Source organism: Vigna radiata, chromosome 9 (genome assembly GCF_000741045.1).
Source record: "Vigna radiata var. radiata cultivar VC1973A chromosome 9, Vradiata_ver6, whole genome shotgun sequence".
In the NCBI taxonomy this organism is placed as follows: domain Eukaryota; kingdom Viridiplantae; phylum Streptophyta; class Magnoliopsida; order Fabales; family Fabaceae; genus Vigna; species Vigna radiata.
The window spans coordinates 3,010,929-3,038,462 of record NC_028359.1 but is presented as its reverse complement, the minus strand read 5'-3'; the positions used below and the strand labels follow the sequence as shown (position 1 = coordinate 3,038,462).

Sequence of the window (27,534 nt, the reverse complement as noted above, 5' to 3'; positions counted from 1 at the left end):
ACATAGGTCTGTAATCAAAGTATCTATTGTATCTATATTTTGCACAAACATAACCTGTTTTCGAAAAGTGAGTTCAGCTCTTAACCTTTTTCTCTTTGTGTGCTATTAGACAGTGACAATGCAATCAATTCTCCAAGCTGTTAAACAGCCTGATAAACCAGTGGGACCCACACTTAGATCCAAAAAAAAAAAAAGACTTTCACATTCACAGAGAAAGAACCTTCTGGACACACTCTCCCATGAAATATCTAAGCTACCACAGAATCTCAGCCTTACGTTATTACCACCCTCAATCCTCATACATAGTCAAAACCAACTACCTTGCTTTTTATCAATTATTTGTTTATTTTTATCCATTTTATTAAAGAAAAGTTTTCATTTTTATACATCTTTTTAAAAAAAGTTGAATCATATATGTATAATATATACACACTTGATCAAAGTTGTTGAATTTTGAACATTTTTTTATAAAGGATTGGCGAAACTAGATATTACTAAAAGGGGTTTTTATAATACTTTAAAATTTTCTTTAAAGAGTAAGAAAAAGAAAAAAACTATATAAGGTGCAAGGCAGGGTTCGAGGTTCTGGAGTGTTCATGAGATCCTCTTTTGGTCTTCACCTTTCACTCCACGGAATCAAAAGCAAGTGCTGAGTTCCGTGTTCCTATTCACAAAAACATGTAGAGCACCAAAGCCAACTTGCCATCAAAGTTTAATAATATATTTTATATATATTATACCATTTGCTTAACAGTAGTATTAATATTGCTGTTGTGGTGTGTGATTTTGGTGTCTCTTTTTTAATGTTATGGTTGTACGGAGTTCGTGTGTTAGTTCAATTCGTCGACAAGAAACCTTGGTTTGATAATTGATTGGTTCTGTGGAGAGTTTTCCTTTGGTGTGGTTGGTTTGTTGGTGGTGGTGAGAATAGCAATGGCTAATGAAGGAAACAAAAGCAATGACTTCTATACGATCTTGGGGTTGAACAAGGAGTGCACTGAATTGGAGCTAAAGAATGCATATAAGAAACTTGCAAAGGTTCTTTTTCTGTTCTTCTTTTCTCTTCTCCGAACCATGTTTCTTAAATATTAGCCGTTGTGAATGATGTTTTGTTTTTTTGATGCGATAGAAATGGCACCCGGATCGTTGTTCTGCATCTGGGAATTCAGAGTTAGTGGAACAAGCTAAGAAGAAATTCCAGGAAATTGGGGAAGCCTATTCTGGTAATGCCCTTTAGATGTTTCCACGATTGAACATTGACCCATGATTGACTTGTTCATTTTCTCCTAAAAATTGAAGAAAAGTTTGAATTTTGCTCTTGTTTGAAATCTCATTTCCGTGTTGTTTATTTGGTGTAAATGGTGTTTTTCCTCTGCGACAGTTTTATCTGACGCCAACAAAAGGCTAATGTACGACGTTGGTGTCTACGATAGTGATGACGACGAAAACGTAAGTCACTCACCTCATCTAATGCCATCTTCTACAGTAACCATGCCCTAAGTTCCGCTCATCCCTATGTTTCATTGCCTCGAATAAAAGCAATCTCAGTTTGACCCTCTTTTTTTCCAAGTAACCAATTTGGTTCTATCTTTTTGCAATTTTGTTATTCTCTGTGTTTAAGGGTAAATCTTGTTTTTTCATGCATTTATATTTTCAGTGGGGGTTCCAAATTGAAATAAGGAAGGAGAGCAAATAGTGTAGATTTGTGATTCAATCATCGTATACTGTTGAATTGTTAAGGTTTTTTTAACTTTTACAAAAATAGTTTAGAAGTGACGTAATTTTTTATTAATTTTTATACTGTTCTGTTTTTCTAATCAGCATAGGTGAACGAAGATAATATGCATGAGATTTGAAGGGTCTGATTTTCACTCAACGGTGATGATTAGATTGTGTGAATGCATGAGTGTTATTGTTGTCCTGCAGTCTTGTCACGTTTCTGTTTTCTGCACCGTCCATGTTTTTATTTTCCTGTTAAAAGGGGCATCTTCTTGGGAGTAATAAGAATCCGATAAGTCCTACAAATACTTGGCTGTACTCATTGGGATTGTCACAAACAAAGGCACAAGCTTTGTTACAAGTCAATTTGTGTGTCACAGATCACGTGGGCATGTTGCTTATAGAATTCAGTGAGAGGGGAATAATTCATCGAATCGAGTTTGGTTTTGGTGGAGGGGACTGAATCTTGTTCGTGATCCGATAATTTTGTTGAACTGATCAAACAATGAATTTCCTTTTGCAGGGCATGGGGGACTTTTTGGACGAAATGTTAACAATGATGAGTCAGACCAAATCAAATGTGAGTCATCATCTACTTAGTGGGGTGTTGGGTCAGAAAGCTATGCAGTTTCAATGTTGTTTGTTTTACATGTATTTTTGGTTTTGTGGATAAAGCTAGACATACACATAGTGTTTGTTTTTGTCAAATACTATGTAGTTTATAGTTTTTCTGTTGTCATGAATGGACCAATCCATGGTCACCAAGCCACCTTTTTTGTTTCCTTTTTGGACTTGCGACCTAACCAAATGCTATTGAAATCAGAAGGCTATTATTGAAGTTTCTTTCTTGTTGGACCTAAAAAAATGAATAATGAAGTTTCTTGCAGCATACCAAAACAGCAAGTAGTTGAAGGCCAGTTAGCCAACACCCCTTTTATCATTCTTGGCTAAATTAGAATCATCAAAGTTTTTCAATAACGTGTTTTCCATACAGGTCCATGTAAAACGAAATTAACTCTTGTTGTATATTTTAAACTGTAATAACTATCTGTCTGAGAACTCCATTGAGTTTGCTAGTTTTGGAAGGATGATCCTTGGTATGATAATCTAGTAGAAGTTTGAAAAAATTGAAAGCATCTAAAGGTTGGTGCTAGAAGCGTATTTGAGCATAGACAATTGATGAATTTATATGTGAAATAACAGGAAAATGGAGAGGAGAGCTTTGAGGAGTTGCAACAGTTGTTTGAAGACATGTTTCAAGCAGATATCGGATTGGATGGAAGCCCTTCTCTTTCTTCTGCAGATTGCTCTAATTCATCTGCTTACATGACATACAGTGAAAGTTCTAGTTCAAATAAACGCAATTCCACTGAGATGAAATTTGGGAAGGCAGAGGATTCCTCTGTCTTTGATACCAGTTACCAGAATTTCTGTTTTGGGGTTAGTATATACTGCATTTTTCTTATTTTTCATTTGATATATCATATATCATATATCATCCATGGCATACATATGAAAAATGAAGTGTTATACTCACAGTATATGGAAATTAAACTCAACAAGAATTTGCATTATCTGTTTGGAGTATTGTTAAGGTAAAAAGATGATAGTTTATTCAAGCTGAGTCTTTTAATCAGAGGTGTCTTTTATGTTGTTCGTGTCCACAAGGTCGGTCATGTAAACTATCATTACCAATGAGTGAGGATACAAAACAATGAAGTATGTGAGGTATGTGAAGATGGTAAGTGATTCCCTCTAGTCTTCTTCTGCTTTAGATTTTTTGCTGGTATTTGTGAAAATTCCAATTCATGTGCATCATACATTACATGGCATAATATCTCTCATGCATTATGATGAGACTTAAATTGAGTTTGTATTTTCTTGATCTTGGTGTGAAGACAGGTGAACCTACTCCAAGATATAGAGGAAGGAAAGGAGAGAATTCCAGAAGGAGGAGGTAGCAAAAGATGTAGAAATGGCAGAAAGCAAAAAATGTCCTATGAACATGATGTTTTAATCTGATGATAGCTAGCAAGGAATTTGCAGAGTAATGAAGTTGTAGAATTCAAAATTTATGAGAGAAAAGGATTAAGGAAGAGCATAGTTTATACAGAAATAGTTCAAGAACTAGGCCATTGTGACTTCCTGCCATGCCATATCCAAAGACCATGGTAGTGGCACCTTCAATCTCTTGTTACTGTTTGATTTTCAGATATTTAGTTTAAAAGTGCAGTAATAACCATTGTTGATGCTCAGTTTGATCTGAAAGGAATATTCTTCTTGTGTAGCCTAAAGTAGACAGGGAAAAGAAAGGATAAGGAGGGTAACACTAACACAACACAACAGAAACTTATTCACTGTGATATTTGACCAATTGTCCAATTCACAAATGTAGAATGCAACATTCTGCCTTAAAAGATATTTTGATCACATCACGAAAACATGTGGAACTAATGAAAAGATGAAATCAAGCAAAGGACAATGGCAGGTGGTGGAAATTAATTCTAGAAATGGATTGGTCCTACAGCACGTGGAGAGAGACCCCACATGCTATGGAACTTAAATTCTTAATTAAAAAATAAAGCAGATTCAGATACACACTTCTAGTTCACTTTTGGGTTTGAAAGCATTTTCGGAGCAAGAGCTTGCAAGTAGCCAAATATTTTAATTGCCAGAACTATAATTTGTGGGTCCTTGAGGCAGAATAATTGGTTGGCTTTTGTTGCACAAGTTGTTCTGTAAGTTGTGCTTTTAATGAGTAATGATATTATGATATAATTTTATATTCATTTGATACTAGAAGTTGAGTTTAGGTTTAATTCAATCTCAAAAAATCGGTTTGTAAGGTGAGGATTGTACTTTACTTATATATTATAAATTGGTCTTATTTTTAGTTGATGTAGGATTTTCAATACACCTTCTTCATGTCGTGGTATAGATATCTCGTACATAATAGAAATTGGGTGGTCTAATATTCGATAACGAGTGGAATAGAAACAGAAATGTTTATGCTCACTTAGAATTTGCTATGATAGATTCTAATAATGGCTCTGATACCATATTAAAAGGTGAGTTTAGGCTTAATTCAAGCTCACAAAACCGACTTGTAAAATGAGGATTGCACCTCATATATTATAAATTGATTTTATCTCTAGTCGATGTGAGACTTTCAACATTTGAGATAAAAATAAAAAATTTAAACGAATTATTTTTCTTTTAACTTAGAATATGCGTAGTTTGGAAATGTTTGAGCAAAAAGCGTAAACCATGGCGGCACCAAAACTTGTATAGTCTTGTCGTTCTCGTTCATTGCTATTCGGTAGTTGTTATGTGTCCAATGATAGCTTTTATCTTAAGAATCAGTTTCGAAAGGGAAAATTCAATTTAAGAGAAAATACTTTTTTATTTCCTAATTGACCCTTTAAAATAAAATATTTATAATTTATTGTATTCAAGTTTTTAGATTGATATATGATTCGTCTTGATAATAAATCTAAATAAAGTTATTGTTCTTATCCGAATTTGAGACCTGGTCATGTTTAGATTAGATTGAGAATCCTTAATCATGTTTTTGAAGGTTGAAAAGTAGGATAAAATTTATTATAAAAAACTATCTGATGTTAAGAAAGTGACATCTTTATATATAAAAGAAAGTACATATGTATTTATAAGGTTTAAATAGGTTCTATGTTATTTAAATAAGAAATATAATTATTAGATGTTATTAGAAAATATTTAATGGTTATTTAAATTATATAATAAAATTGTCGAAATTTTAGAAATGGACCTTTGTTATTTGAGTTAGATATATACAGTTATTATTGAAAAGAATATTCTTTTGTTTTTTAATTGATCACTTTAAAATAGAAGATTTATAAATTTATTACATTAAATTTTTATAAATATATTATAAAATGTTTTTATCCTTTAACTAAAATTTGATATTATTTTATTTTTTAAATTTTGATCCAATTTAGTTAATCAATTTTAAAATACGTGAATTTAGTTTTTTAAATCAAATTTTGTTAAATTTATTTAATGTTTCACACGTAATATTTGAATTGTCTGAATTGTATGGAAATTTTTTCTTCAATGTTAAATAAAAAATATATTTTAAACCATATAGTGGTAGTTTTATGGGTTTCATCTGAAACAATATTATTTCTGGTAAAATAGATTCATAAAAAAACAGCAAAAAAATGGCCAAAAGTTGACAGATTTAAGACCAACATCTGCACTTTACAAAAGAGAAACATATGTACGGACACAGACCCAGAAAGAGTGGTCGATATTGTCATGGTCCCTTTGTTCATTCAGAAATAGACCCTTCACAACACAATGCTCTAAATGTTTTTTTTTTCTTTTCAATTACAACTTGTGTGCACTGCTCACTCACCTTCAGACTAATAATGAAGCACTTGATGATACGCTTCTGATATAAAAATATTACTGTGTGATATAATTATGCACTGTATACTAAAAGAAAGAAAAACTAAAATACCTTCTCGTACTACTATTCCAAAAACAATGTTTTACAAACTCTGGAAAGCTGATTTTGGAAGGTTTCTATAACAGATAATCCATAAGTCACCTCATAAAAGTAAAATGATCATTTTAAATTAAATGGAGTGCAGATAGAATTTATGGGGGTGCAGTAAAAAAAGGTGCACATTGAACGTGTAAAAGCCCACTTAAACCTTACTATAACCCATTCAAAATGAAAAAGGGAATTCCTATTCGTAGCCCCTTTTAATCCTTCACGATGATATTTTTGAAAGTTCATATATTCCCATAAATTCATCTTACCCTAACATCCCTCTCTCTTGACTAGACTTACTCTTTACCAAATAAAAAAAGGACGTTATTCTTTCTACCACTACATAATGCTCCTTTCACCTTCCATCTTTTTTTACCCTTTAATAATATTTGAACAGATGTGAATATATATTATATTTTTAAACGGATATTAAAATTTGTTGAAAGACAAACAATGTCGACATCTGTTCACGGATATTGAGATCCGTGAACAGCAGAATATAGCTCAAACAACCTGCGAGACTTTCCCATCATCATGGAAGGGCAAGCTAACACATTCCTTTCCAAACTCCTCTATAATCTTAACATTATTTGCCTTGCAGTATATGTACAACATTGTAGTAACAACAATCTTAGAAAGCATAATAGTAGCCTGGGTATAAGAACCTATCAGAATCAACACCCATTTCAACATTGCAGCAAACCAACTTTTTGTAAATCCATCATGACCCCTCGTCAAAGAAAGCAAGTTCAAAATCATGATCAATCCCGAGAATCCATAGAAGAAGATACAAGATAGGGCCACTCCTTTCATTCCCTTAATCAACTTCACACTTCTTCTAAGGGGCTCCATACCCCAACATGATTCCACCACCACAATAACACTCGCTAGGATTTAGTTAACTTCCAAATACGTCTGCACGACTATGATAGGAAGAACAATTGAGAATCCTATGATGAACGGTGATGAGTGTCACTAGTGTAGCGAAGGGAAACGACCGCAGTTGTTTTTCCCTATACGTCGCGGTTTAAGAATCGTGGCATATACAGCCGCGGTCAAAAGGTCTGCGAATAGACCGCGGTTGTAGTAGGAACCACAGCCAAAACCCCTACTTTTTAAAAAAACAAAAAAAAATTGTTCCACTATAGGCCGCGGTTCGAACCGCGGTTACCGCGGTTGTTAACACAACCGCGACATATTCTCCTACAATTTTTTTAAATTGCAGGTCTGTTTTTGTGATATCCACTACCACAAAAACAGACCTGCATATCAAACACATGTTCAATTTCAATTTCAATTTCAACAGATCAAACATATGTTGAACTGTATTTTAACATCAAATAAAGTACAAAGTCTAATAAAATACAATTTAATCATATACAATGTTTAAATCTACTAACTAAGAACTATTATATAATCTAACTATATACTTTGCAACAACTTTCCTCATGAATGAAAGTGGCTTCTCAGGAACTGGTTTAGTAGTCTTGAATAACTGCACAAGACAATTAATATTAATTAGTGTATATGAATTCAAAATTTTGGAGAAAATCAAACTTTGTTAGATTTAAATATTACCATTTCCCAGCCTCTTGTGATATCAGAACGAATAACATGGGTCATCCAATACATTACATAGTATCCGCACTCATATGACCCATTTATCTGTTACACTACAAGATATCATCACAGTTGTAAATAGTTAGTGAAAAACATTAAAACAAAACAATTATAAGAAAGTATGGCTTTAGGTCGCGGTTGCTTAAAGAACCGCGACCTATTCCCCTGTTATTTATTGTTTTTTTGACGTGGAGTCAAAGGTAGAAAGTTGACTAGGGTATATTCTGCGGTTTATAGAGGAACCGCGGCCTATAAGTTCGAGTTATTTTCAAAATTGCCACCGCGCACTATTATGCTGCGGTTTCTGGGGAACCGCGGCATAACGTGCGCTGTAAAAAGCAAATTTTTTACCAGTGTGTGAAAAAAGTGTTAGATGAAGAAGTTTGGCCCCGTGAATGAGAAGAATCAAGAGAAGACCATAGAAAAATGAGATGAAGAAGAAGAAGAAGAGTTGGGAAACGACGAAGGTGGCAAGGAGGGGTGGGAAGGAAGGGGAAATGGACTTTATCATGGATGGGAGGTTCACGGGTTGGTCATGGGAGAAATGGAAAACGCTATAGATGATGGTGATGATTCCATAGTTGGAGAAAAGCAAAATGAAAAGAGAATAGAGGAGAAAGGTGGGGGTTGATGGTTTGTGGTGGAAGAAGGTTGAGAGAGTTTTTGATGAAGTAGTCGAAAAGGTTAGAGATGGTGGGAGAGAGGAACACCACCAGGCCACGAATTAAAACCAAAATGGAGAAGAAACGAAGACGGATATGGAGAAGGAGAGAAAGTGAGAGTTGGAAGATAGGAAAAAACGAATCTAAAAATGAGAGTTAGGAGTGAGAACAAACGGATTTGGAAATGTGAAAGTTGAAAGAGTTAGGGGGGTGGGAGTGTGCGAAAGAGTGAAAATGAGATAGAAACTTGAGGGTTTCATCCTATACCTCCAATTCTTTCATCCTACACTTCCAACTATTTTTAAAATACCAGTTTTACCCTTACTTAAAACGTTATTAATATTCTAATCATTTAAATGGTCAAAGATTCTTTGCACTTGTCATCCAGTTTCTAGACATAATTTTCATATCTCATTTCAGTGGAGCAAACACACAGTTCGTCTTCTTTCATGGTTGGACGGACACTCCAAGACATAGATAGCACACCACCACTACTTCCACAGGTTGGTGTTTCCACTGCTTCCAGGGCATACAGACAACACAACTTCTCGCTTCTTCTTGCAAAGATTGGTGGATTGTACCATAATTATTTTGATACTATGTTGAAGAGACAGTAGTGCAGAGGATTAGAAGCTATTATGATGGTATGATCTGCGTTTTGTGTGAGATGCAAAGGCGAAAGGGCATCCGATTCAGACTACATGGTTTTCCATATCTGATGTAGGCGGAATCGGATATGCAGATCTGATTCGACCCTATTCGGCTTTCCATATCCGACCACACGACGTCTATTTGTTCTCTGTGTATGCTATCTATTTTGTTCTTCGACCTTTTCCGTATGTTTTCCCTTTTCTTTTCCAACCTAAATTTTGCATGATTTTTGCTAAATTTGATTTAGATATGTTTCCTTTTTTATTTCCTCATGATTTTGAAGGAATTAAATATTTTTAACATAATAAAATTACTATATTTTTATTTTGTTTTTCATATCTTTATAATTTGTTCATAAAAAAAATAAATTAATGATTTCGCATTGCATACAATCAATTAAATTTTATTTTGATTCCTGTACATTATTTTATATGTTAGTTTCTTTCAAGATAGATAGATAATATTTATTTTAGAAATTTAGAGCTTTTCTTGAAGTACAAGACAATATGTCACACGTATTATTTCCTTTATTCTTACTGAAATTAAGGAAAATATTTGTTTTTATTTTCAATGTAATTTTAAATAATTTACTTATTAAACTTTTCAATTTTCTCCTTTTATGTCCAAGCAATTTTCCATGTAGGGTAAAAATAGAAAGAACAGTACAATTGAAAAAAAAAAGGTTGTTTTAAATTTTAAAAAATGAACAAAAGAATACTTTTTATACATTAATAAACATTAGTCGGATTTTCAGATCCGAACAGGTGATCATAGGATGTTCACATTCGACTATGGAACATTCAGATTCTCATATCATTTTAACTTTTTTTTTATATTTAAAATTAGTTTTACTAATTTTAATACATTCATAAAATTATTTTATATTAATTAGAAATTATATAATACACTATAAACTCATACATAAAATTAAAAAAAAAACTAATATAAGGACTATTAAAAAAAACTAAAATATTATTAAAAAGAAAAAATATTATTAAAGAGTTGTAATTTAAAGGTGCAAGAGTGTAGAGTTTCTTTATAAAGATAAAATGGGATGGAGGGATCCAGAGGTCAAGAATACAGGTTTGGTAATTGGAAGAAAATAATGTATAGAAATTCTCAATAATTAAAAAATTAAAATTTTAAACCACTTATTAATTAGAAGTATTTTAGAAAATTAAAGATACATAATGAAAGACTTCGAAATGCAGGATGAAATTCTCTAAAAATTTAGAATTTGAGAAAAAATAAATAAATATAATTAAAGTAAAAATGAGTACTTTTATAATTAAACAACATCTCCCAATAAAAAATATTGTTGGGTCTAATTAGAAAACAGGAAACGTTATAAGAAAGGGTTTCTATCTGCACCCCTTTGTTACTTTTACATTGCATGGTTTTTCCTTTTGACTTGTAACATATAAGATGTGTTTTTACAGTTTTTAGTCCAAATATTTTATGGCGATTTTGGTTTTAATTCATTTTTAAATTATGGTACAATTTAGTCCTTCAATTTTAGAAAACTTTGGTTTTAGTCTTTTTTACCAATTTTTTTAAACTTTATTTGTTGTTTCAAGCACGTTTCTTAGTTAACATTGAAGCAAAAATGTGTTAATCCAAATATTATAATGAAACAAACGTGTTTGAAACAACAAATAAAGTTAAAAAAAAATTGATAAAAAAAATTAAAACTAGAGTTTTCTAAAGTTGAAAGACTAAATTGTACGATAGTTTGAAAATGGACTAAAACCAAAATCGTCCCAAAGTACAGAGACTAAAAACATATTTAATCTTTTTTATATCAATTAAAAATTTAAGAAAATATCGAAATAAATTTTAGATAACTTTAAATAAATTGAAATAAAGTAATATATATATATATAACTTTATTATGCATATGTGTAATTAGTAAACGATGACTTCGGTTTCCATTGAAGTGAATTTTATAAATAGAATTCAATAGAAAGTGTTTAGAGTATGAACTTTAGTTCCATTGATTTTATCTTAATCAAAATGATTAATCATTAATGATTTTCAATGTACAAAATTAGGCAGAGCCAACATAGCAAGGGCTATGTAATTAGATGGCTGAAAACAAACCCTAATTAACCGGAGCTAAGTTTACACACTAACACACCTGTCAATGATTAATCAACTAATTAGTTAATTAATTAAATAAATTAAACCCGTTAACCCAACCTTCCATTTCTCATTATAAGTACCTCTCATCCCTGCCAAAATCAAACAAAAAAAAGAAAAATTATATATAAAAAAAAATATTTGTTTCTCTTCTTTTTTGTATTTTCTCTCTGTCGTTTCGTTCCGTTCATCTTTGATCTCCGTGTTGAAGTTGTAACATCAATATTCGTGAGAAAAAGAAGAAGATATATAGTATATAAGATGGGTTTTCTTCACAAGCTTTGGGACGAAACGTTGGCGGGTCCCACACCCGAAACGGGTCTGGGCAAGCTCCGAAAGTTTAACAACTCATCCGCCGGCGGCCCAGCGGTGGCGGAGGATGTTCCGATCAGCCGCAGCATCACCATTATTCGGACTCACTCTGCTTTGGGAAGCACCTCAACCTCCGCTCCTGCCTCTCCTTCTTCTGTGCCTGACACCCCTTGCACCCCCTTCTCTCGTTCGTAACACCTCTCTCTATAAAGCACAGAACTTTGACGAACACAAGTTGTTGATTTTTTCTTTCGATTAAATCGACCAGTTTTTAAGAATGTTACGCTTAACAATTGCAGCGGAGGCGCCGGGCGGTGGTGTCAAGAAATTCACGAGGAGAAAATCGTCAACGGTGGAGGGTGCTGCAAATAGAAGTCCGACGATTTACGATTGGTTCTCTGGTTTCTGTTTTGCCCTTAATATCTACGACATTTAACATGGCAGATATGCCACTTGCATTTACGTGCATGTTTTGTTGTGTAAAACTTTTCTTATTGTTGTTTTTGTGCTTTGTTTGCACTGTGCAGGGTGATTATGAGCTCTTTGGATCGCTACTGAGAGTGGAAATGAGATGTTTTGCTTTTGAATTGACTTGAATATCATCCCGCAGAGGCAGAGAGGGATTACGTTTTCTGTACATACAGCAACACTGATTTCAATTTCCATAGGGAATCATGCTATTTTATGCATTGCACCTTATTATTATGTACATATTATATGGTATAAAGTATACGAATACATAAGTACTACCTGCTAATAAAATGGCTCAGGTGATTTGCAGGGTCTATCCACCAGATTTTGAGTCAGTGCTTCATGGGATTCCAAGGTTGTCAAAGAGTACAAAACCAGCTTTTGTATATATGTTTTTTTTTTTTTTTTTTTGATTTCTTGGCTGTTGTAAATATGACTTCTATACTCTCAGATCTCTATTGGTGAACTCAATGAAGCTTGAAAATAGTTATTGTATATAAATATATGTTTCTGCTTTTTATAGACCCGTGGTGCTTAGTAACATATCTTTATGCATACATAATCCAAAGATTGAGCATGCATCAGCTATTAACTCATATAGATGATTAATAATTACATGAAGATGTATGGCCTCAAGCAATCAATTTGTTCAGTTCAAAGGACTAAAAGAGCAATTATTATTTGAGGAAATTAAGAGGTAAATGCTAGGATGACACTTCCTTAGAAATTAAGCATTCTATAGCAATTTTCTGTCAAAATCTGAAAGGAGAGTTATGGTTTGACCCCAGCTTCGTTTAGGTTGAACAAGTCTTCACCTTCTCAATCAGATCAGCAGCATCTTGGACGGTGGAGATGTTCTCAGCTCCTCCTTCTCCAATAGAAATGTCAAACTTTTCTTCCAAAGCCATCATGATTTCAACCTGTTTAAATTTAGACATATCAGAACATATGTAAGATTAGTACTTATTTATCTTCTATTATGTAAGATACAACTAAAAACAGTGCTAGAATTTGAGGCCTCACAGTGTCAAGAGAATCAGCACCCAAATCTGAAAATTTAGTTTGCGGAGTCACAGTGGTTTCATCAATAGAAAGTTGCTTTGCAATTGTGCATTGTACAATTTGCAGAGTTTCTGGATGAGCCTTCGCCCAGTAAAGGGAACACATAAGAGAAGCCAACAAAACAAGAGACAAGAAAGAAGTGTTTAACAGGAGAAAATGGGAGAAAGAAATTATTACAACAGAACAAGAGATTGTAGTATTGAAGCCAGCAGAGCGTGTAAATGTCACTTTTGTTGTCTTTTTCAACTGAACTTTGGTTTTATGTTTTAGCCCGCTAAATACAGAACTTCCCTGCATAAGAAAACAAATTTACACTTTTCATGAAAAAACAATCCTGTTTAAGTTGAAAAGAATCACTATAGACAACAAAGTTGAAAAGAATATTAACCTAATCAAGGGCTTGAATTTTAGATTACTGGTTAAGTCAGAACAATTTTGACTTAGTTAATCCATGTGTCTACTCCTTAAACAACTGGTACAAGATACAAACTTATTTTTGATGAAGAAAATGGTGTCTGTCATACCATTGTGGACAGTTTCTTCATCTGGTGAGTGGTTGTTGTTCTGAGCCCAGAATTGAAGGAGAGGGTAGCCAATGAAGTTGATGAAGTGGATAGAATATAAGCCATGACTTATTTGGGGAAGTGCTCAACCAGAAAACTAAAATTCCCAAGAACTTTATTCACTATACTCTAATGCAGATTTTATATGGTTGATGCCATTGAGAATATAAACAATATATATATATATATATATATATATATATATATATATATATATATATCTGTGTGTGTGTAATTATTTAGCTCAAACAGCTAATAGGTTATGAGTAGGAATCGATGATTCAGAAAAATCATTCTGAGGAACCATAAATTGGACGGAGTGCACCAGAAAATGTGTCTTTTTTACATTAGAGGTATTGATTATTGAATGAGCCATTCCATGGCATGATGCAAAATATATACCAAAAGGACAAAGACACTTCCTATATTGATGTTTTCATGGTTCATGTCGCTCATCCTTATTTTTGTCTGCATTACAACTGATCAACACGATGTCAATGAGACAAAACAGTACATACCTTTGTGATTGTGTTTTATTTTAGGTATTTATCATCCCAAAGTCGCAATAATCCAAATTAACGAGTCAAGTTTGATCAAGTTATTTTGGGGATAGAAATACTGACGTTTTCTTTTCTTTAGAAATGCTAATAAACTATTCTTTTAATAAATATTTTATTAACTAAAGTTTATTAAAAAAATAAAAATTGTAATTTTACAAAGTTAAAACACTTTAACATTTATTTTTTCAATTTAAGATATCAAAACTGAATCTAAATTAAAAATATAGCTAAATCTAAATTTTACTACGCGGAAAGGCTGACAAAGGGAATAAGTTTACGAAAATTGCTCCAAATTCCCGAAGTAACCCTTTGTAATTCATCCTTTCCATAAATAACTTCTCTTAATTTTTTTTTCAATGATGGCTAGTTGACATTTTGTTAAATGAAATTAATTTAATTTAAAAAAAAAATATTTTTTCAAATATAAAGAAATAATCTACTACTATTATAATTTGTATAACTGTAATTACTAACAATTAAACTAAGTTATAACATGAATATGACATAGATTTTTGGTGATCGAGTCTCCATTTTCCTAAATTGAAGATCAAATAAGTAAATATCAAATATTAATAATTTAAGAAGGTTCATTAACCTAATAAAAGATAGGTAGAAATTATGTGTATATAAATATAATTTAAAAAGGTTATGTTAGGGATGGTAGACTTGCATGTCTCCAATGAAAAATATTGGACGAGCTATAATTATGAGCCTACTAACTTGTATAAGTTTGACTTGTATAACCTATAGTCCGCTGTCCAAACTATTCTACATTTTCTAGATTTAGCATTTGCTTGAGTTAGTGATGTTGTTGCAATGTGTTGATCATTGCATTGTAGTTATAATCGTGGGCTCTTATTATCATGTATTGAATATATTTTATTTATTTTAGTAGTATAAAAATATTATGCAAAATGTTCCATAGTCATAAAATCGTGTTGATATAAAAATATTAATATAAAATTTTCCATGAACTTTTTTCTTCCAAAATTTACCATAATATTGTATATTTCTTTTGTATATTTAAATTATAATTAAATTGTGTCAATTATCACCCAAATTAACGGCATTCATATCAATCCTTTCAATTGACATATAAGAGAAGATACCATAATAGTGTATAAATATATGAAGTTTACGATTATATGTTACACTTACAATCACTCTTATAATAAAAGAATTATAAGTTTTGAAATTATCTATGTTAATATATTTTTTTTCTAATAAAAATTAAGTTATTAAATAGATTTTGAAAAAAAAGCATAATACGTTATACTGGTTTGTCATATCGTACAGATTTCAAAATATATATATATATATAATAGTAAAATGTATTATATTATTAAGGATTAAATATGTTTTTCGTCCCCCAACTATTGGCCGTTTTTGTGTTTAGTCCCTCTTTCAAACTATAGTACAATTTAGTCCTTCAACTTTAGAAAACTCTGGTTTTAGTCCTTTTTACCAAATTTTTTTAACTTTATTTGTTGTTTCAAACGCGTTTCTCAGTTAACATTGAAGCAAAAATGTGTCAAACAGTATAAACAATTCAAATGCTATAATGTAACGTGCTTGAAACAGCAAATAAAGTTTAAAAAATTTGGTAAAAAAGACTAAAACCATAGTTTTCTAAAGTTGAAGGACTAAATTGTACTATAGTTTGAAAGAGGGACTAAACACAAAAACGATTAATAATTGAAGGACGAAAAACATATTTAACCCTGTTATTAATAAGAAGCATGTACGGAATCTTATACGTAATTAATATTTGTACGAGTTACTTCTAGTAAAATATATACTTTCAATAATACTTTTTCATCCACTACCATATTATTTTATATTTATCACGATTACATATCGAAATAAGAATAATAACAATCTATTTGCATGTTCCAGTGTTAATACTAATAATATTAATAATAATAATTTAATTAATCATAATACTTGAAGTTAATATTAGTAATAATATTAGTAGCAGCGTTGTTAATATTCTATCAGAGGTAACGTGTTTAAAGTAGTTATACATGGTCCAAGAAGGTGTTATTTTCAGCCTGCCATTAACTCTAATTTTTTATATATTAAAAGTGAGATTTATTTATTTTTTGTCTATACTATAAGCAGTTAAAACAGAAACTTTTTCTTTATATGATTTTGGTTTTGTAATCTCATATTTTATAACTAAACTTAATTGTTTATAAAATGAATAATGATTGATATATTTAGTTAAAAAGAAAAGTGGTGTTTGTATGATGCAGAGCTGTGGGATTGTGGTGTTGGAAAATAAGTAATCAACGGTGAAGCTTTGTCAAGTAGTGTCCTCAATTGTAGGTCACCACTGTACCTATTCACAGATGAGAGATGATGATCATGACCTCCTTATATTATTTATTAATTTTGAAATAAGTAAAAAAGAATTTAGTTGAGTGAAAGAAATAAAATGAATGAGTTTAGCTGAGGAGGTTCTTGAATGAATAAAAGTGAAAGCATGAGAGTGCAGGACAGTCTATAGTTAGGCACACCAACAAATTACTTAACAAGAAACAAGATGACGTCAGGCCTATAAACAAGGGAAACAAAAGCGACATTAAAAGCTGTTACCACTTACCCTTGCTTGCTAAAATTTTATTTCCCTTCTTGTCCTTTTTTTCTTCTCCGGTACTGAAAAAAAATAACATAAAGTAAGGAAATAAAAGATGATATCGAGAGGGTAAAATGGGTATATCAACGGAGGAGAGTTAGAGTTGTATGTGTTTATCGTCAAACTCGTGAAGCAGTGACACCAGACAATAACAGAGAAGGTCCACCAACTCAGCCGGTGACGGAGTTTTGCCCACGTCCAATTCAATTCTGCCACGTCACCAACTCTTCCTCTGCTCTCTACCACGTGTCGACGGTCACCGTCAACTCACTCTCTTCCGTCAACGAAACCCCCAAAAAAGGTTCCAAACCAATTTCTTTTAAATAAATGAAAATAAAAACGAACAAGGCACGAAAAGGCGTCGATATATTCTCGCCGGCCAAAATTCAATTAAATTAAAAATAAATAAAAACCCTAGTTACGTTATTTTTCTCTTTCTCCGTCTCTTTCTAACTTCGGTTTTTCTCTCTACGGTAGATCGGCGGCGAGAAGGATATGGACGATGAGGAAGAGATCCAGTCGCATCCGTCGCCGGCCAGCGGATCCCCGGTCTCTTCTCCGAGGGCGAACGGACGGATAACGGTCACTGTCGCGGCGCCGGCGCCGTCGAATAGTTTGGCATTAGCGCTTCCGATTCAGCAGCCGTCGAAGGGGAACGGTGGTGGAGGAGGCGGCGGAGGAAGGGAGGATTGCTGGAGCGAAGGCGCGACGGCGGTACTGATCGACGCGTGGGGAGAGAGGTATCTGGAACTGAGCAGAGGAAATCTGAAACAGAAGCACTGGAAGGAGGTGGCGGATATCGTGAGCGGCAGAGAGGATTACACGAAGGCGCCGAAGACAGATATTCAGTGCAAAAACCGGATCGACACCGTAAAGAAGAAGTACAAATCGGAGAAGGCTAAGATCGCCGCCGGCTCCATCAGCAAGTGGCCGTTCTTCGACCGTTTGGACAAATTAATCGGTCCAAGCGCCAAGATCCCCGGCGCCGGAGGCTCCTCCGGTACTGCCGGCACCAGCGCTGCCGGAAACAGTATTTTACAGTCGCACAAAGTGCCGTTAGGGATTCCGGTGGGCGTTCGCGACGGCGTGAATCAGTATCACCGTCCTCAAAGGCCCGCGCAGCAACAACCGCAGCCGGTTCCGTTGAAGAACCAGAAGATTCAGTTCCGGCGCCGCGGTCCGCCGTTGGAATCAGATTCGGACGAGCGTGGGGCGTCATCGCCAGCTTCGAGCGACAGTTTTCCCCCGGAGAGTTTCGAGAGGAAGAGGCCGCGGGTGATGAGTTCGAACGCAGGGAAAGGAAGCGAAGGAAGACGGAGGGCGAAGGGTTGGGGAAGCGCGGTGAGGGAACTGACGCAGGCGATTCTGAAATTTGGCGAGGCGTATGAACACGCGGAGAGCTCGAAGCTGCAGCAGGTGGTGGAGATGGAGAAGCAGAGGATGAAGTTCGCGAAGGATTTGGAGTTGCAGAGGATGCAGTTTTTCATGAAGACACAACTGGAGATTTCGCAACTGAAGCTTGGAAGAAAAGGTGCTAATCCTGGCAACAATCACCATAGCACCACGAACAATAACAATAACAACAATCATAACAACAATAATAGCGACAGCGAGTGAATGTGAGAATGAGTGAGGGATAACTAGGTTAAGCTTAAAGTTAAGGTTAAGGTTAGAATTGAATTGCATTAGCATGTGGTGTATGAGTTTAGTTTTTATTATTATTTATCCCTTAATTGTTACAGTTAACTTAAGCGGATTGCTGCACCTTAAAACAGAGCAGGAAAAATTGCAGGAGTATGTGCTGAGTAGTGAATAATCTAATAATCTCTTTGCAGCAGATGTATCAGTTCTCATAATGTGTAACACCGTTCTGGGTTATATTAGTATCAGGCATCATATCATCATTCATTATTCGTAGTTCTAGCATAAACTATTGTTTGTACATACTGGAAATGCAACCTCATGATGCCAATTTAGTGCATTTTGAATTTCATGCAATAGCTTAAAGTTTATTATTAGATGAATTCCTGAGCTGTTTCTGTTCTTCCTGGAGACACACTGATATCTATTAAGGTTGATCGATCACCATCTGAAGAGACGTTTCTTTAAAAAGTCTATAGCACAGACATTATCTGCCTTAGCAAATGAGTGCACAGCAGACATCTTTTGCTTTGGAGTTTGTCTGTTTTAAAGTGAGAGACGACTTTAAAATGCACTTTATAACAACATAAAGTTCCAATTATTAAGATATTGTAAATAAATGAAGTTGTTAAGATGTGAGTTATAAAACAATTTCTATTGATACTTTTTTATAAACTTTTCTATAAATTTGTTATACAAATGCATTTTCTCGAGTTCTAAATCTAACAGGTATATTGCGTCTGGCAAGTCAAATCCCGTTTCTTCAATTTATTTTGTTGTTGAAACTGTGTTGCTCCTATACACAGTGCATTGAAGTGATTTTGATCTCAGACAGGACCTTGAAATTCAACACAGCACTGACAGATTACCAAACACTAAGTTGGGCTAATCTTGGAGATATTTAATGACTATTATGAAAGTTTTAATGACGAATTCTTGTAAGGTATTGGTTTTTGATGTCTTTCCTAATTTCAACTTTGGATACCGCCTCTAAACCCTACACTAATTCTTACAACTTAACTCTTATATGGGTGAATATTGGTTTGACGTCTCTTGCACTCTGCCTAATTTCAAAGTTTAGACTCTTGTCCACGCTGCTAATCATATCATATCATATCCTCGAATCGCCCAGTATATTATATTTAATCATAAGTGCTTATATCTAGAAAAATGCTGAATGTTAGGTAGATCGAAATTGTACTATTGAATCGGTCTGCATTCAATTGACTAGAAATAAGTAAAAAAATGTTCAAATGACTCGAGTTTAAATAATGATATCATTAAAGCTCATATTTAAAGCATTGGATTCTGGTGGGTTCATAAGACCAACAAACCAAAAAAGATAACATGTTTGGTGAAGTTTTAGTTGTTTTCCATTGCTATTCATCGAACAAAATGTAGGCACTCATTTGCCACTTCCCTTGTATATTAAAAGGAAAAAATTTCTTTAACCATTTTTTTTTATAACTTGGTCTGTAATTGATCTATTTCAAATATTTTTTTATAATAAATTCAAACAGACCAATAAAACAGTGACATGTGTCTTGTTATAAAAGAGTTGTTAAAAAAGAATTGTTAAAATATTATTATTTATATTAAAAATAGAGAGAGAGGTATTTGACAGTGTCTATATTTAAGATTAATTTCCTCTCTGACAGTATTTCTGCATTCTGGTTTTTCATTACCTTGGCTGAGATTGAGTAGATGAAATCAAATAACTTGCCTTGCTGAAGTACTTTGTTGTATAAAATCCTTCAAGTCTCTATCAATGATGTAAGTCTCCAAATAAAGTACATCTTCATAGCTATCCGCATAAGATAATGATAGTGTGAAAATATTTTTTTATAACATTTTAATATTGTCTACATATATAATTATGTGATTGGTTCATATTGTGTTTATAATTATTTTTATTGATTTTGAAGTAATTTTAAACGAAACACTAAATGATATTAAAATGTTGTCAAAAAAAAGATTGTCAAATTATTATTATTCTTCCGCGTATAAGGAACACAGATAACTTAACAAAATCAAACTAAATTATGTACTTCTTTTTTATTGTTCTTTGATCACTATTTGACCTTCAATATTGTTGTCTATTTTAAGTTTCAACTTTTTTGGTACAACACAAACTGTATTTGTAATTGAAAAATATATTTAGTCTTCTTGGCCAAAGTAAGCAACATCATATGCCACTATCGGACCCTATTAAATATTCTTACGCCTACTTAATTATTATGTTTAATTCATTGTTCATTTGAAAATTGGGTGAAAATTAAGAGAAAAATGTACACACTAAAAATATTTTTTATTGTAGTTTGTAAGTTTTAAATTATGGAAGACTATTTACTGTTTCTTGGTTGTTATTTTTATCAAAAAAATAAGATAAAAAGATAAAAGTTGAAGGTAGAAGGTAGTTGAATTCACATTTATTGCACATTTATTACTATCCCAAATTTACTGTGTGGACTGTACAATGACTTGAGCGTCGGAGAACTTTTGACAGGTATCCGATCGATCAGTATTGAGAAGATAGAGATCCAGAAGGGTGACTGGACAGTTACTGAAGAATACAGAAGGAGCTCTGAAGGAAGAACCGGACGATCGGGAAGACAAATTGTGGAAGTGTAACTAATGGCTCGACCTCGCAACTGAAACATTTTAAATTTCTTGTTTGTGCATTAGTAGTTTTTAAAACTAATTGTGAGGCATGTTCAAACTTTTGTTGCCTTTCAAGGATGAAATTTTTAGCTGTTACTATTCCAATACTTCAACATGAAGAAAATGATGTTTATCTATCCTTCAACATGAAGAAAAGTAACTCTATGTTGTTAATCATGTCCTAAATATTCTTAAAATAGAATTAATATATTTGAATCAAGTTCATTCAAGCAAAGCCCACAAAAAAAAAGCCCATGAAAAAAGAGAATAGATATATAAGAAATGTTATTTATTAAGATATTTTTTTTATAATATAAATATAACATAGGTTTAATACCTATTTTGGTCCCTCGGTTTGTTATATGTGTTCAAATTGGTCATTCTTTTCTAAAAAATTCACAAACGTCCCATATTTTGTAAAAAGCGGTTCAAGTTAGTCATTTTTGCTTAAGGCGTTAAAAACGCTAACGATAGAGTTGCTCCCTTGGCCAAAACTGAATGATGTGTCCAATTAGTCATTGCATGGCAAACTCAACCAATGAGGGATTGCCACGTGACAATCCCCTTTCCACTCAAAACTAGAAGCTTCATCACACTTCTCCTTCTTTTGCAATCACTGTAACCTCGTCTCCATTAACCAGCCACACTGAATATCAAGCCACATTGTAGCCTCCATCACAACTTCTCCTTCATTACCTTTAGGTTAAAACCAATTCGCGATTTTGGATTGAAGAATCTACTGAAATTTATGTTAAAATTGGGTTTGTGACTCGTTGAAGGTGCATATTGAATTCTGACAAAGAAGGCAATGGGTTTTGATGAGAAAAAAATAGGACAGTGAAGTTTTACACTTGGGTTTTACCATATTATTATTCAGTTATGAGCACAAACTGCATAGTGGAATCGATGTTGACATGTTAATGCATCTTTTAGTTTAAGTCCAAATCAGTTTTTGAAAGAATGAACATTCTAGGATTGAAGTTGTAGAAAGGAACAGTTGTTCCCTCAAAAACACCAATGATCAATCTTCCACAATGAACAATTTATGAAATCAGTAAAAGAAAACGTTTTAAAGAGATTTTTCCTAGTTCATTTACCCTCATCCCTTTATCTAAGTGTGAAACCCTAGCTTTCTCAGCATCAATAATAAACTTCATCAACTTCACTACATTCTCCAACCTCCCCTTCGCATTCACCACAACATTATAAAAATTCATCAAATGCTTTGTCTCCTCTCTCGTGTGGCAACAACCTGAATATCAACCCCAAGAATGAGGGCGTACTTGAGTAATTCCTCCCACTCCACCATCCTGAGAAACTCCTCTTTCAAGACGAAGAGGTAGTCTTTGTTGTTGACTTCGGCGGCAGGGGGCGAGGGCGCAATGTGGCGGTGACGACAAAGTTAAGGCCGTGGAAGGCCTCGCAAAGGCGCACGATAAGGGTGTCTTTGTTGACGCCACTAGAGTTGCTGATGACGATGATGAGAGGGTTGGGGTTGGGAGAGAGAGGGTCAAAGCTAAAGGGGAGCCTAGGGAAGCTTCCAGAGCACGGAGGAGATTGGTGTGTTCGAGCATTTAGGGTGGTAGTTGATTGCACTGCCACAACAACTCCTCCAAGGACAATTTTGGTGCACCCGGTGGCTCTCACTTCCACAACTTGGATTGTTGCGGCATCGCTCCACTCCACCGGCTTCTTTCCCATCATGAGAACCGTGGCCTCCAGCACTTCACCTATGGTAATCCACGCCATTAAGTTTTATTTTTAAATTTGACACCTCAATTCATCTTAGAGTGGTGTCACAAAATGATAAGCTGGATAACTCATTCAGTGGTCGTTAGGAGAGCAACTCTACCATTAGTTTTTTAACGTCGTAAGCAAAAATGATCAACTTAAATCATTTTTTTACAAAATATGGGATGTTTATGAATTTTTGAGAAAAAAAAAAGATCAATTTGAACACATCTAACAAATCGAGAGACGAAAATAGATATTAAACTTTAAACATATCATATTACTTATTAACTTGAGCACGAAAATCTTTATAAGCACTCATATTTCAATTCAGAGAATGTAACATTTCAAACAAACAGAAAGAAAGAATATAAAAATTTGAAGAAAAAAATTATTGTGGAACATCTTAACTTCAAGTAATAACATATTTTTTTGAAAAAGAAAAAGTAATAAAACATTTTTTCTGGTAGGTTTTATTTGAAGACAATTTTATGAATTAGCCAATTCAAAATCAGTGAAATTAAAATTTAAAAATTAAAATGTGTACAGTAAAAAAGGTAGATTGTTTTAATTCAATTCAATATCAAAATATTTGACTACATTGGATTGAATTTTAAAAACCTATCAAATTCAAAATTTTATATGTAGATTCTTATTTAAAGAATTATAAAATAATTTTAGTAATTATTTTATTAAAACAAATACATATACACTACAAATTTATTTTAATAGCCTATATTTAAAATACATAATAATATTAATATTAAAGAACAACTTATAATATATATATATATATATATATATATATATATATATTTGGACTTTTGAATTATTTTTACCATGTTTGCTACATATAATTTATTATTTATAATTATTTTTATCAAAGAAATTAAAATAAAATGAATTAGTAATTTATGCATTATGTAAATTTTACATGATAAAAAGGAAATATGATATACATGAATGTATATAAATAAAAGGGCATGATCAATATAGTGTGATATACATGAATGAAGTGTATAAAAGTTGAGTTACAAGTTTGAAATAACATATAAAACCTTATTGATAAGATGTATTAACCAAATTTCTATATTGTATATTTAAATTTTATAAGTAAAATTATCTATTCATATTTATATATTACAAAATTATATTTGTAACATCCCAATAAATATAATCAAAGCTATAATTCATTTTAGGAGTTAACATGAATAATAAAGGAGAACAGTAGTGAATAAGCAGAAAAGTGAAAGAGATAGGAAAATATCCTTAAAATTTAAAACTGTACAACAGTTAGATTAAATACAGTATCTACAAAATAGACCGAACGATTTTACAAAAGGAGAACCGAACGACTAGTTAATTAAAAGAAATAAATGAACTAGTCTAAAGGCCGGATGGGTCAGCATAGCCTTCAGGTACGGCCTCCACGGGGAGCTCGGCCTGCACGACATCCTCCAGAGTGTCTTCCAGGGTAGCTTCCAAGGTATCCTCTGCTCACATCCAAAAGGATGATCATGGCCATGAAGAGAATAACCGAACGGTCGGATGGTGAACGACAACATAGACAAAGACACAACGGATAAGGGTAAGCTTATGTAAATTTAATTAATTAATCAATTTCATCATACACGAGAACATACAGACTCAAACCAATCAACCATACATACATACAATTTCTATACATGCATACTACATTCCTTTAATCATGACCGACCACTAAGACACTGTCCGGACGGTATGAACATGTAGCTTGGTCGTCCCTAGCACCCGGTGTGGTGTAGTAACTGCCTTTCCTTATCAGCTGCCACCCGAGGTTAGTCCTCAAACGGTTATCTATTTATATAACCGCGGACCTCCTGCCATTCCCACACATGAGTGACCTTTCTCTACTTGAGAAAACGCCCTCACGGAATATCAGGATCATGACGACACCAGAGTCATTCCCACATTCATACTTTACCAATCATCACCAAATTTATGAGACATTCTCCAGTGGAATTCCCTTACTTAGCCAAATTCAATCAAGGTTCATTATCAATTCCAAACTGTAAGGATGTTAAGAAAAGTTCCAAATACCCAAGACTGAATTATAATTAATGGTGACCGAACGATTTAATCGAAATGGGAAACTGAGTATCAAGAATTCAAATAAGTGCCCGAGCGGTCACATCAAAGGTGAGACTGAATAAGAGAAGAATGTCAAATGGTTGGTCGGATGGTCCGGCAAGGAATAAGATCATAACTCAAAGGATTGACTATATAAGTGATAGTCATCCGAACGGTTTGGCAAAGAGTGTTATAAAATAAGCATTATTCATGGTCGAAGGTTGGTCTATGACCGAACACTTATCAGACCGGTCGAATTAAGAAAGAAGAATCTCTTTAAAGGGTAAACGGACTTTAATCAAGTAAACCGGACGTTTCAATAAATAGAGGCTCACTAGGCCATTCGGTCATTAAGTGACCAAGCGGTTTCAAAAGAAGAATATCATATTTGTAAGGTTATCTTTTTAAGTGTTAGCCTAAGGCTGAACACTTGTAAGACCGAACGCTTGGTTTATGACCAACGTTCTCGAGTAGCTATCAGTAAAACAATTAAAGGAACCAACTAAGCTTAGTAAACACACTAGGCCGAACGGAAAAAAGGGACCGAACGGTCCTAATGACCTTCGATCTCAGATTCATATTTTCTCTAAGTTTTATAACCACTCATATCAGTGCAGAATTCATAGTTCATACTTATCATACAACTCGTACAACATCATACCATATTTCAATCATAAGAAATCAAGCAACATACTTTAGATATCAAACATACATTAAATCAGGCATACATTCAAACCATACAGAAAATGATAATTAAACTATATAAGCTTCCCTTACCTCTAATTCCAGCTAAGACTTCGAAAGTAGGTTGGTAGCAACTATTTCTTCTAAGTTTCCTAAGGTCAAGTGTAACCTGAAACCGAACGGTTCTAATGGAAGAGGAGACCACCAGAAGTCTTCAGGTGTGATCTGAATGGTGATCGGAACAGTAGATTGGTTAGAATTTTAGAGAGAAGGTTGGGAGGTTTAGAGAGAAGGAGGAGAGTTTGAGATTTCTAGAAAGTTTGAGTTTGAGGAAGAAGAAGATTGCATGGGAAAAGTGGCGTCAGGATTCCCCATTTTACCTTAAGTACTGCCTCCATTCCGAACGTTCGGCCCACTCCCAGCATGCCACCTGACCTCCACTTTTTGGGGTTTCACTGCTCAGCTGCTGCTACACGGATCACGAAGGAAGGGAATTAAAAACTTGGCAGAGTTGGTCTCCCACTTAACCAGGGAAGACCGGACGGCTGACATGTGTATCCCACTAAGGGGGTATTAAATGGGGTGTGACAATATTTGATAGAAAATAATTTTAATAATTATTTTATTAAAAATAAATAAATATGTTCTATGAATCTATTTTAATAGTCTATAAAGATAAATAATAACTTGTAGATAAAATATTTATGTGTTTTTTTAATTATTTTTGTTACTATATAATCATCATTCTTCAATATTTTTTTTTAAAGAAAAAAATATTTTTTATTAAAATAATGTTATTAAATTAATAGGGGAAGATCTAAATTTTAATATGATAAAATAACCTATTATATATTAATGATTTTTTTAAGATTAATTTTCTATAATAATTATTTAATTTAATATATGATATATCAATAGTTATAAAAAATAAGATTTTAACAATTTCTTAATATTTAAATTTTAAACTAATATATTTAACTGAAAAATGAGGAAAAGTTGTTTATAAAAAAAAATAAAGCGTGTATGTCATGAAATTTCGGCTATCATTAAATAAATAGTGGTTTTTTTTTAAAAGCAAGCAAAGTTTAATTAAGAACATCACAATAGATAGAGTTCACATGTGATGGACAAAACTTAAGACAGACAATAATTGAAAAACAAAATCAATGGATTGAAAAACACATCAAAGAGATCTTAAGAATAGAGATTTAAAAGCAATAAAAAGGAAAAATTGAATGTAAGGCAGGAAGAGGCTCTTCAAGAACATAAGGAAATTTCTGCAGTTATTAAGCAGAATATTAAGGAGGCTGCACTTATGTAAGTTTGTTATTGAAATTTTCTTTTTAGGTAGCCAAGAAGGAGTTGTTGGATTCTTTTTGTAATTCTTCAAAATTTTTATAAAGACATTTTTTCTGATTAGGTCCTTTTTTCTGATTCTTTTCTTGGCATAATCTAAAAATGTTTTCTCTTAAATTAGGACTTTTTTCCTGATTCTTTTCTCTTAAATGTTTTGCAGACCAATTATTTTCGTATTATTATCTCACTCATTTTATATTATATATTTTCTTAGCACATGCACGTCTTATCCTTCTGAACTTTTCTCTTAACCATTTCACAGCAAGGCATGTGTGTTCATAATCAACGACTTCTATAATTTTCTAATAGATTAATTTTAACCATTTCAGAATAAGGGTTATGTGTTTACTATAATCAATAAAGGGTTATTATTATCATTATTATTATTATATTATTATTATTATTATTATTATTATTA

General features: G+C 33.1%; 4 protein-coding genes across 10 annotated transcripts; 3 read left to right on the top strand and 1 right to left on the bottom strand.

Moving 5' to 3' along the window:
• The first annotated feature begins 566 nt into the window (after positions 1-566).
• Positions 567-4,518, top strand: LOC106774346 (chaperone protein DnaJ). 6 transcript variants are annotated; one of them, XR_001376734.2, is made up of 7 exons: positions 567-1,038; positions 1,130-1,223; positions 1,382-1,449; positions 2,243-2,299; positions 2,923-3,159; positions 3,622-3,890; positions 4,008-4,518. XR_001376734.2 is itself a non-coding variant. In XM_022786095.1 (7 exons), the coding sequence occupies exons 1-6, from the start codon at positions 934-936 to the stop codon at positions 3,415-3,417; spliced, it is 591 nt and encodes a 196-aa protein (XP_022641816.1). In that variant the 5' UTR covers positions 568-933; the 3' UTR covers positions 3,418-3,447; positions 3,622-4,006. The 6 variants fall into 6 exon arrangements, 5 of the variants coding, with proteins under 5 accessions (XP_014516792.1, XP_022641816.1, XP_022641817.1 ...); XM_022786095.1 differs by lacking the exon at positions 4,008-4,518 and adding an exon at positions 3,388-3,447 and having other exon boundaries at positions 568-1,038; positions 3,622-4,006; XM_022786096.1 differs by lacking the exon at positions 4,008-4,518 and adding an exon at positions 3,388-3,447 and having other exon boundaries at positions 568-1,038; positions 3,618-3,677.
• Positions 4,519-11,433: 6,915 nt separating this feature from the next.
• LOC106773895 (dormancy-associated protein homolog 4) lies at positions 11,434-12,488 on the top strand. 2 transcript variants are annotated; one of them, XM_014660661.2, is made up of 3 exons: positions 11,434-11,827; positions 11,940-12,041; positions 12,168-12,488. In XM_014660661.2, the coding sequence occupies exons 1-3, from the start codon at positions 11,590-11,592 to the stop codon at positions 12,170-12,172; spliced, it is 345 nt and encodes a 114-aa protein (XP_014516147.1). In that variant the 5' UTR covers positions 11,434-11,589; the 3' UTR covers positions 12,173-12,488. The 2 variants fall into 2 exon arrangements, with proteins under 2 accessions (XP_014516147.1, XP_014516146.1); XM_014660660.2 differs by having other exon boundaries at positions 11,435-11,827; positions 11,940-12,033; positions 12,168-12,486.
• A 15-nt stretch (positions 12,489-12,503) lies between these two features.
• Positions 12,504-13,853, bottom strand: LOC106773102 (acyl carrier protein SF2, chloroplastic-like). Its single transcript, XM_022786144.1, has 3 exons — positions 13,698-13,853; positions 13,135-13,464; positions 12,504-13,031 (listed from the first exon to the last, which is right to left on the bottom strand). The coding sequence occupies exons 1-3, from the start codon at positions 13,800-13,802 to the stop codon at positions 12,906-12,908; spliced, it is 561 nt and encodes a 186-aa protein (XP_022641865.1). The 5' UTR covers positions 13,803-13,853; the 3' UTR covers positions 12,504-12,905.
• A 3,085-nt stretch (positions 13,854-16,938) lies between these two features.
• On the top strand, positions 16,939-18,932 carry LOC106772982 (trihelix transcription factor ASIL2). The gene is made up of 2 exons (XM_022786111.1): positions 16,939-17,234; positions 17,410-18,932. The coding sequence occupies exon 2, from the start codon at positions 17,430-17,432 to the stop codon at positions 18,549-18,551; it is 1,122 nt and encodes a 373-aa protein (XP_022641832.1). The 5' UTR covers positions 16,939-17,234; positions 17,410-17,429; the 3' UTR covers positions 18,552-18,932.
• The last annotated feature ends 8,602 nt before the right edge of the window (positions 18,933-27,534 follow it).

Excerpts from the sequence above, each read along its gene's own strand:
- LOC106774346 (XM_014661306.2), top strand. The coding sequence starts at position 934 with ATGGCTAATGAAGGAAACAAAAGCAATGACTTCTATACGATCTTGGGG. Across the intron at positions 1,450-2,242 it reads ATAGTGATGACGACGAAAAC|GGCATGGGGGACTTTTTGGA; the intron begins GTAAGTCACTCA and ends TTCCTTTTGCAG. Across the intron at positions 2,300-2,922 it reads TGAGTCAGACCAAATCAAAT|GAAAATGGAGAGGAGAGCTT; the intron begins GTGAGTCATCAT and ends GTGAAATAACAG.
- LOC106773102 (XM_022786144.1), bottom strand. The coding sequence starts at position 13,802 with ATGGCTTATATTCTATCCACTTCATCAACTTCATTGGCTACCCTCTCC. Across the intron at positions 13,465-13,697 it reads TGAAGAAACTGTCCACAATG|GGAAGTTCTGTATTTAGCGG; the intron begins GTATGACAGACA and ends TTTCTTATGCAG. Across the intron at positions 13,032-13,134 it reads GTGCTGATTCTCTTGACACT|GTTGAAATCATGATGGCTTT; the intron begins GTGAGGCCTCAA and ends AAATTTAAACAG.
- LOC106772982 (XM_022786111.1), top strand. The coding sequence starts at position 17,430 with ATGGACGATGAGGAAGAGATCCAGTCGCATCCGTCGCCGGCCAGCGGA.
- LOC106773895 (XM_014660660.2), top strand. The coding sequence starts at position 11,590 with ATGGGTTTTCTTCACAAGCTTTGGGACGAAACGTTGGCGGGTCCCACA. Across the intron at positions 11,828-11,939 it reads CCCTTGCACCCCCTTCTCTC|CGGAGGCGCCGGGCGGTGGT; the intron begins GTTCGTAACACC and ends TAACAATTGCAG. Across the intron at positions 12,034-12,167 it reads AGTCCGACGATTTACGATTG|GGTGATTATGAGCTCTTTGG; the intron begins GTTCTCTGGTTT and ends TGCACTGTGCAG.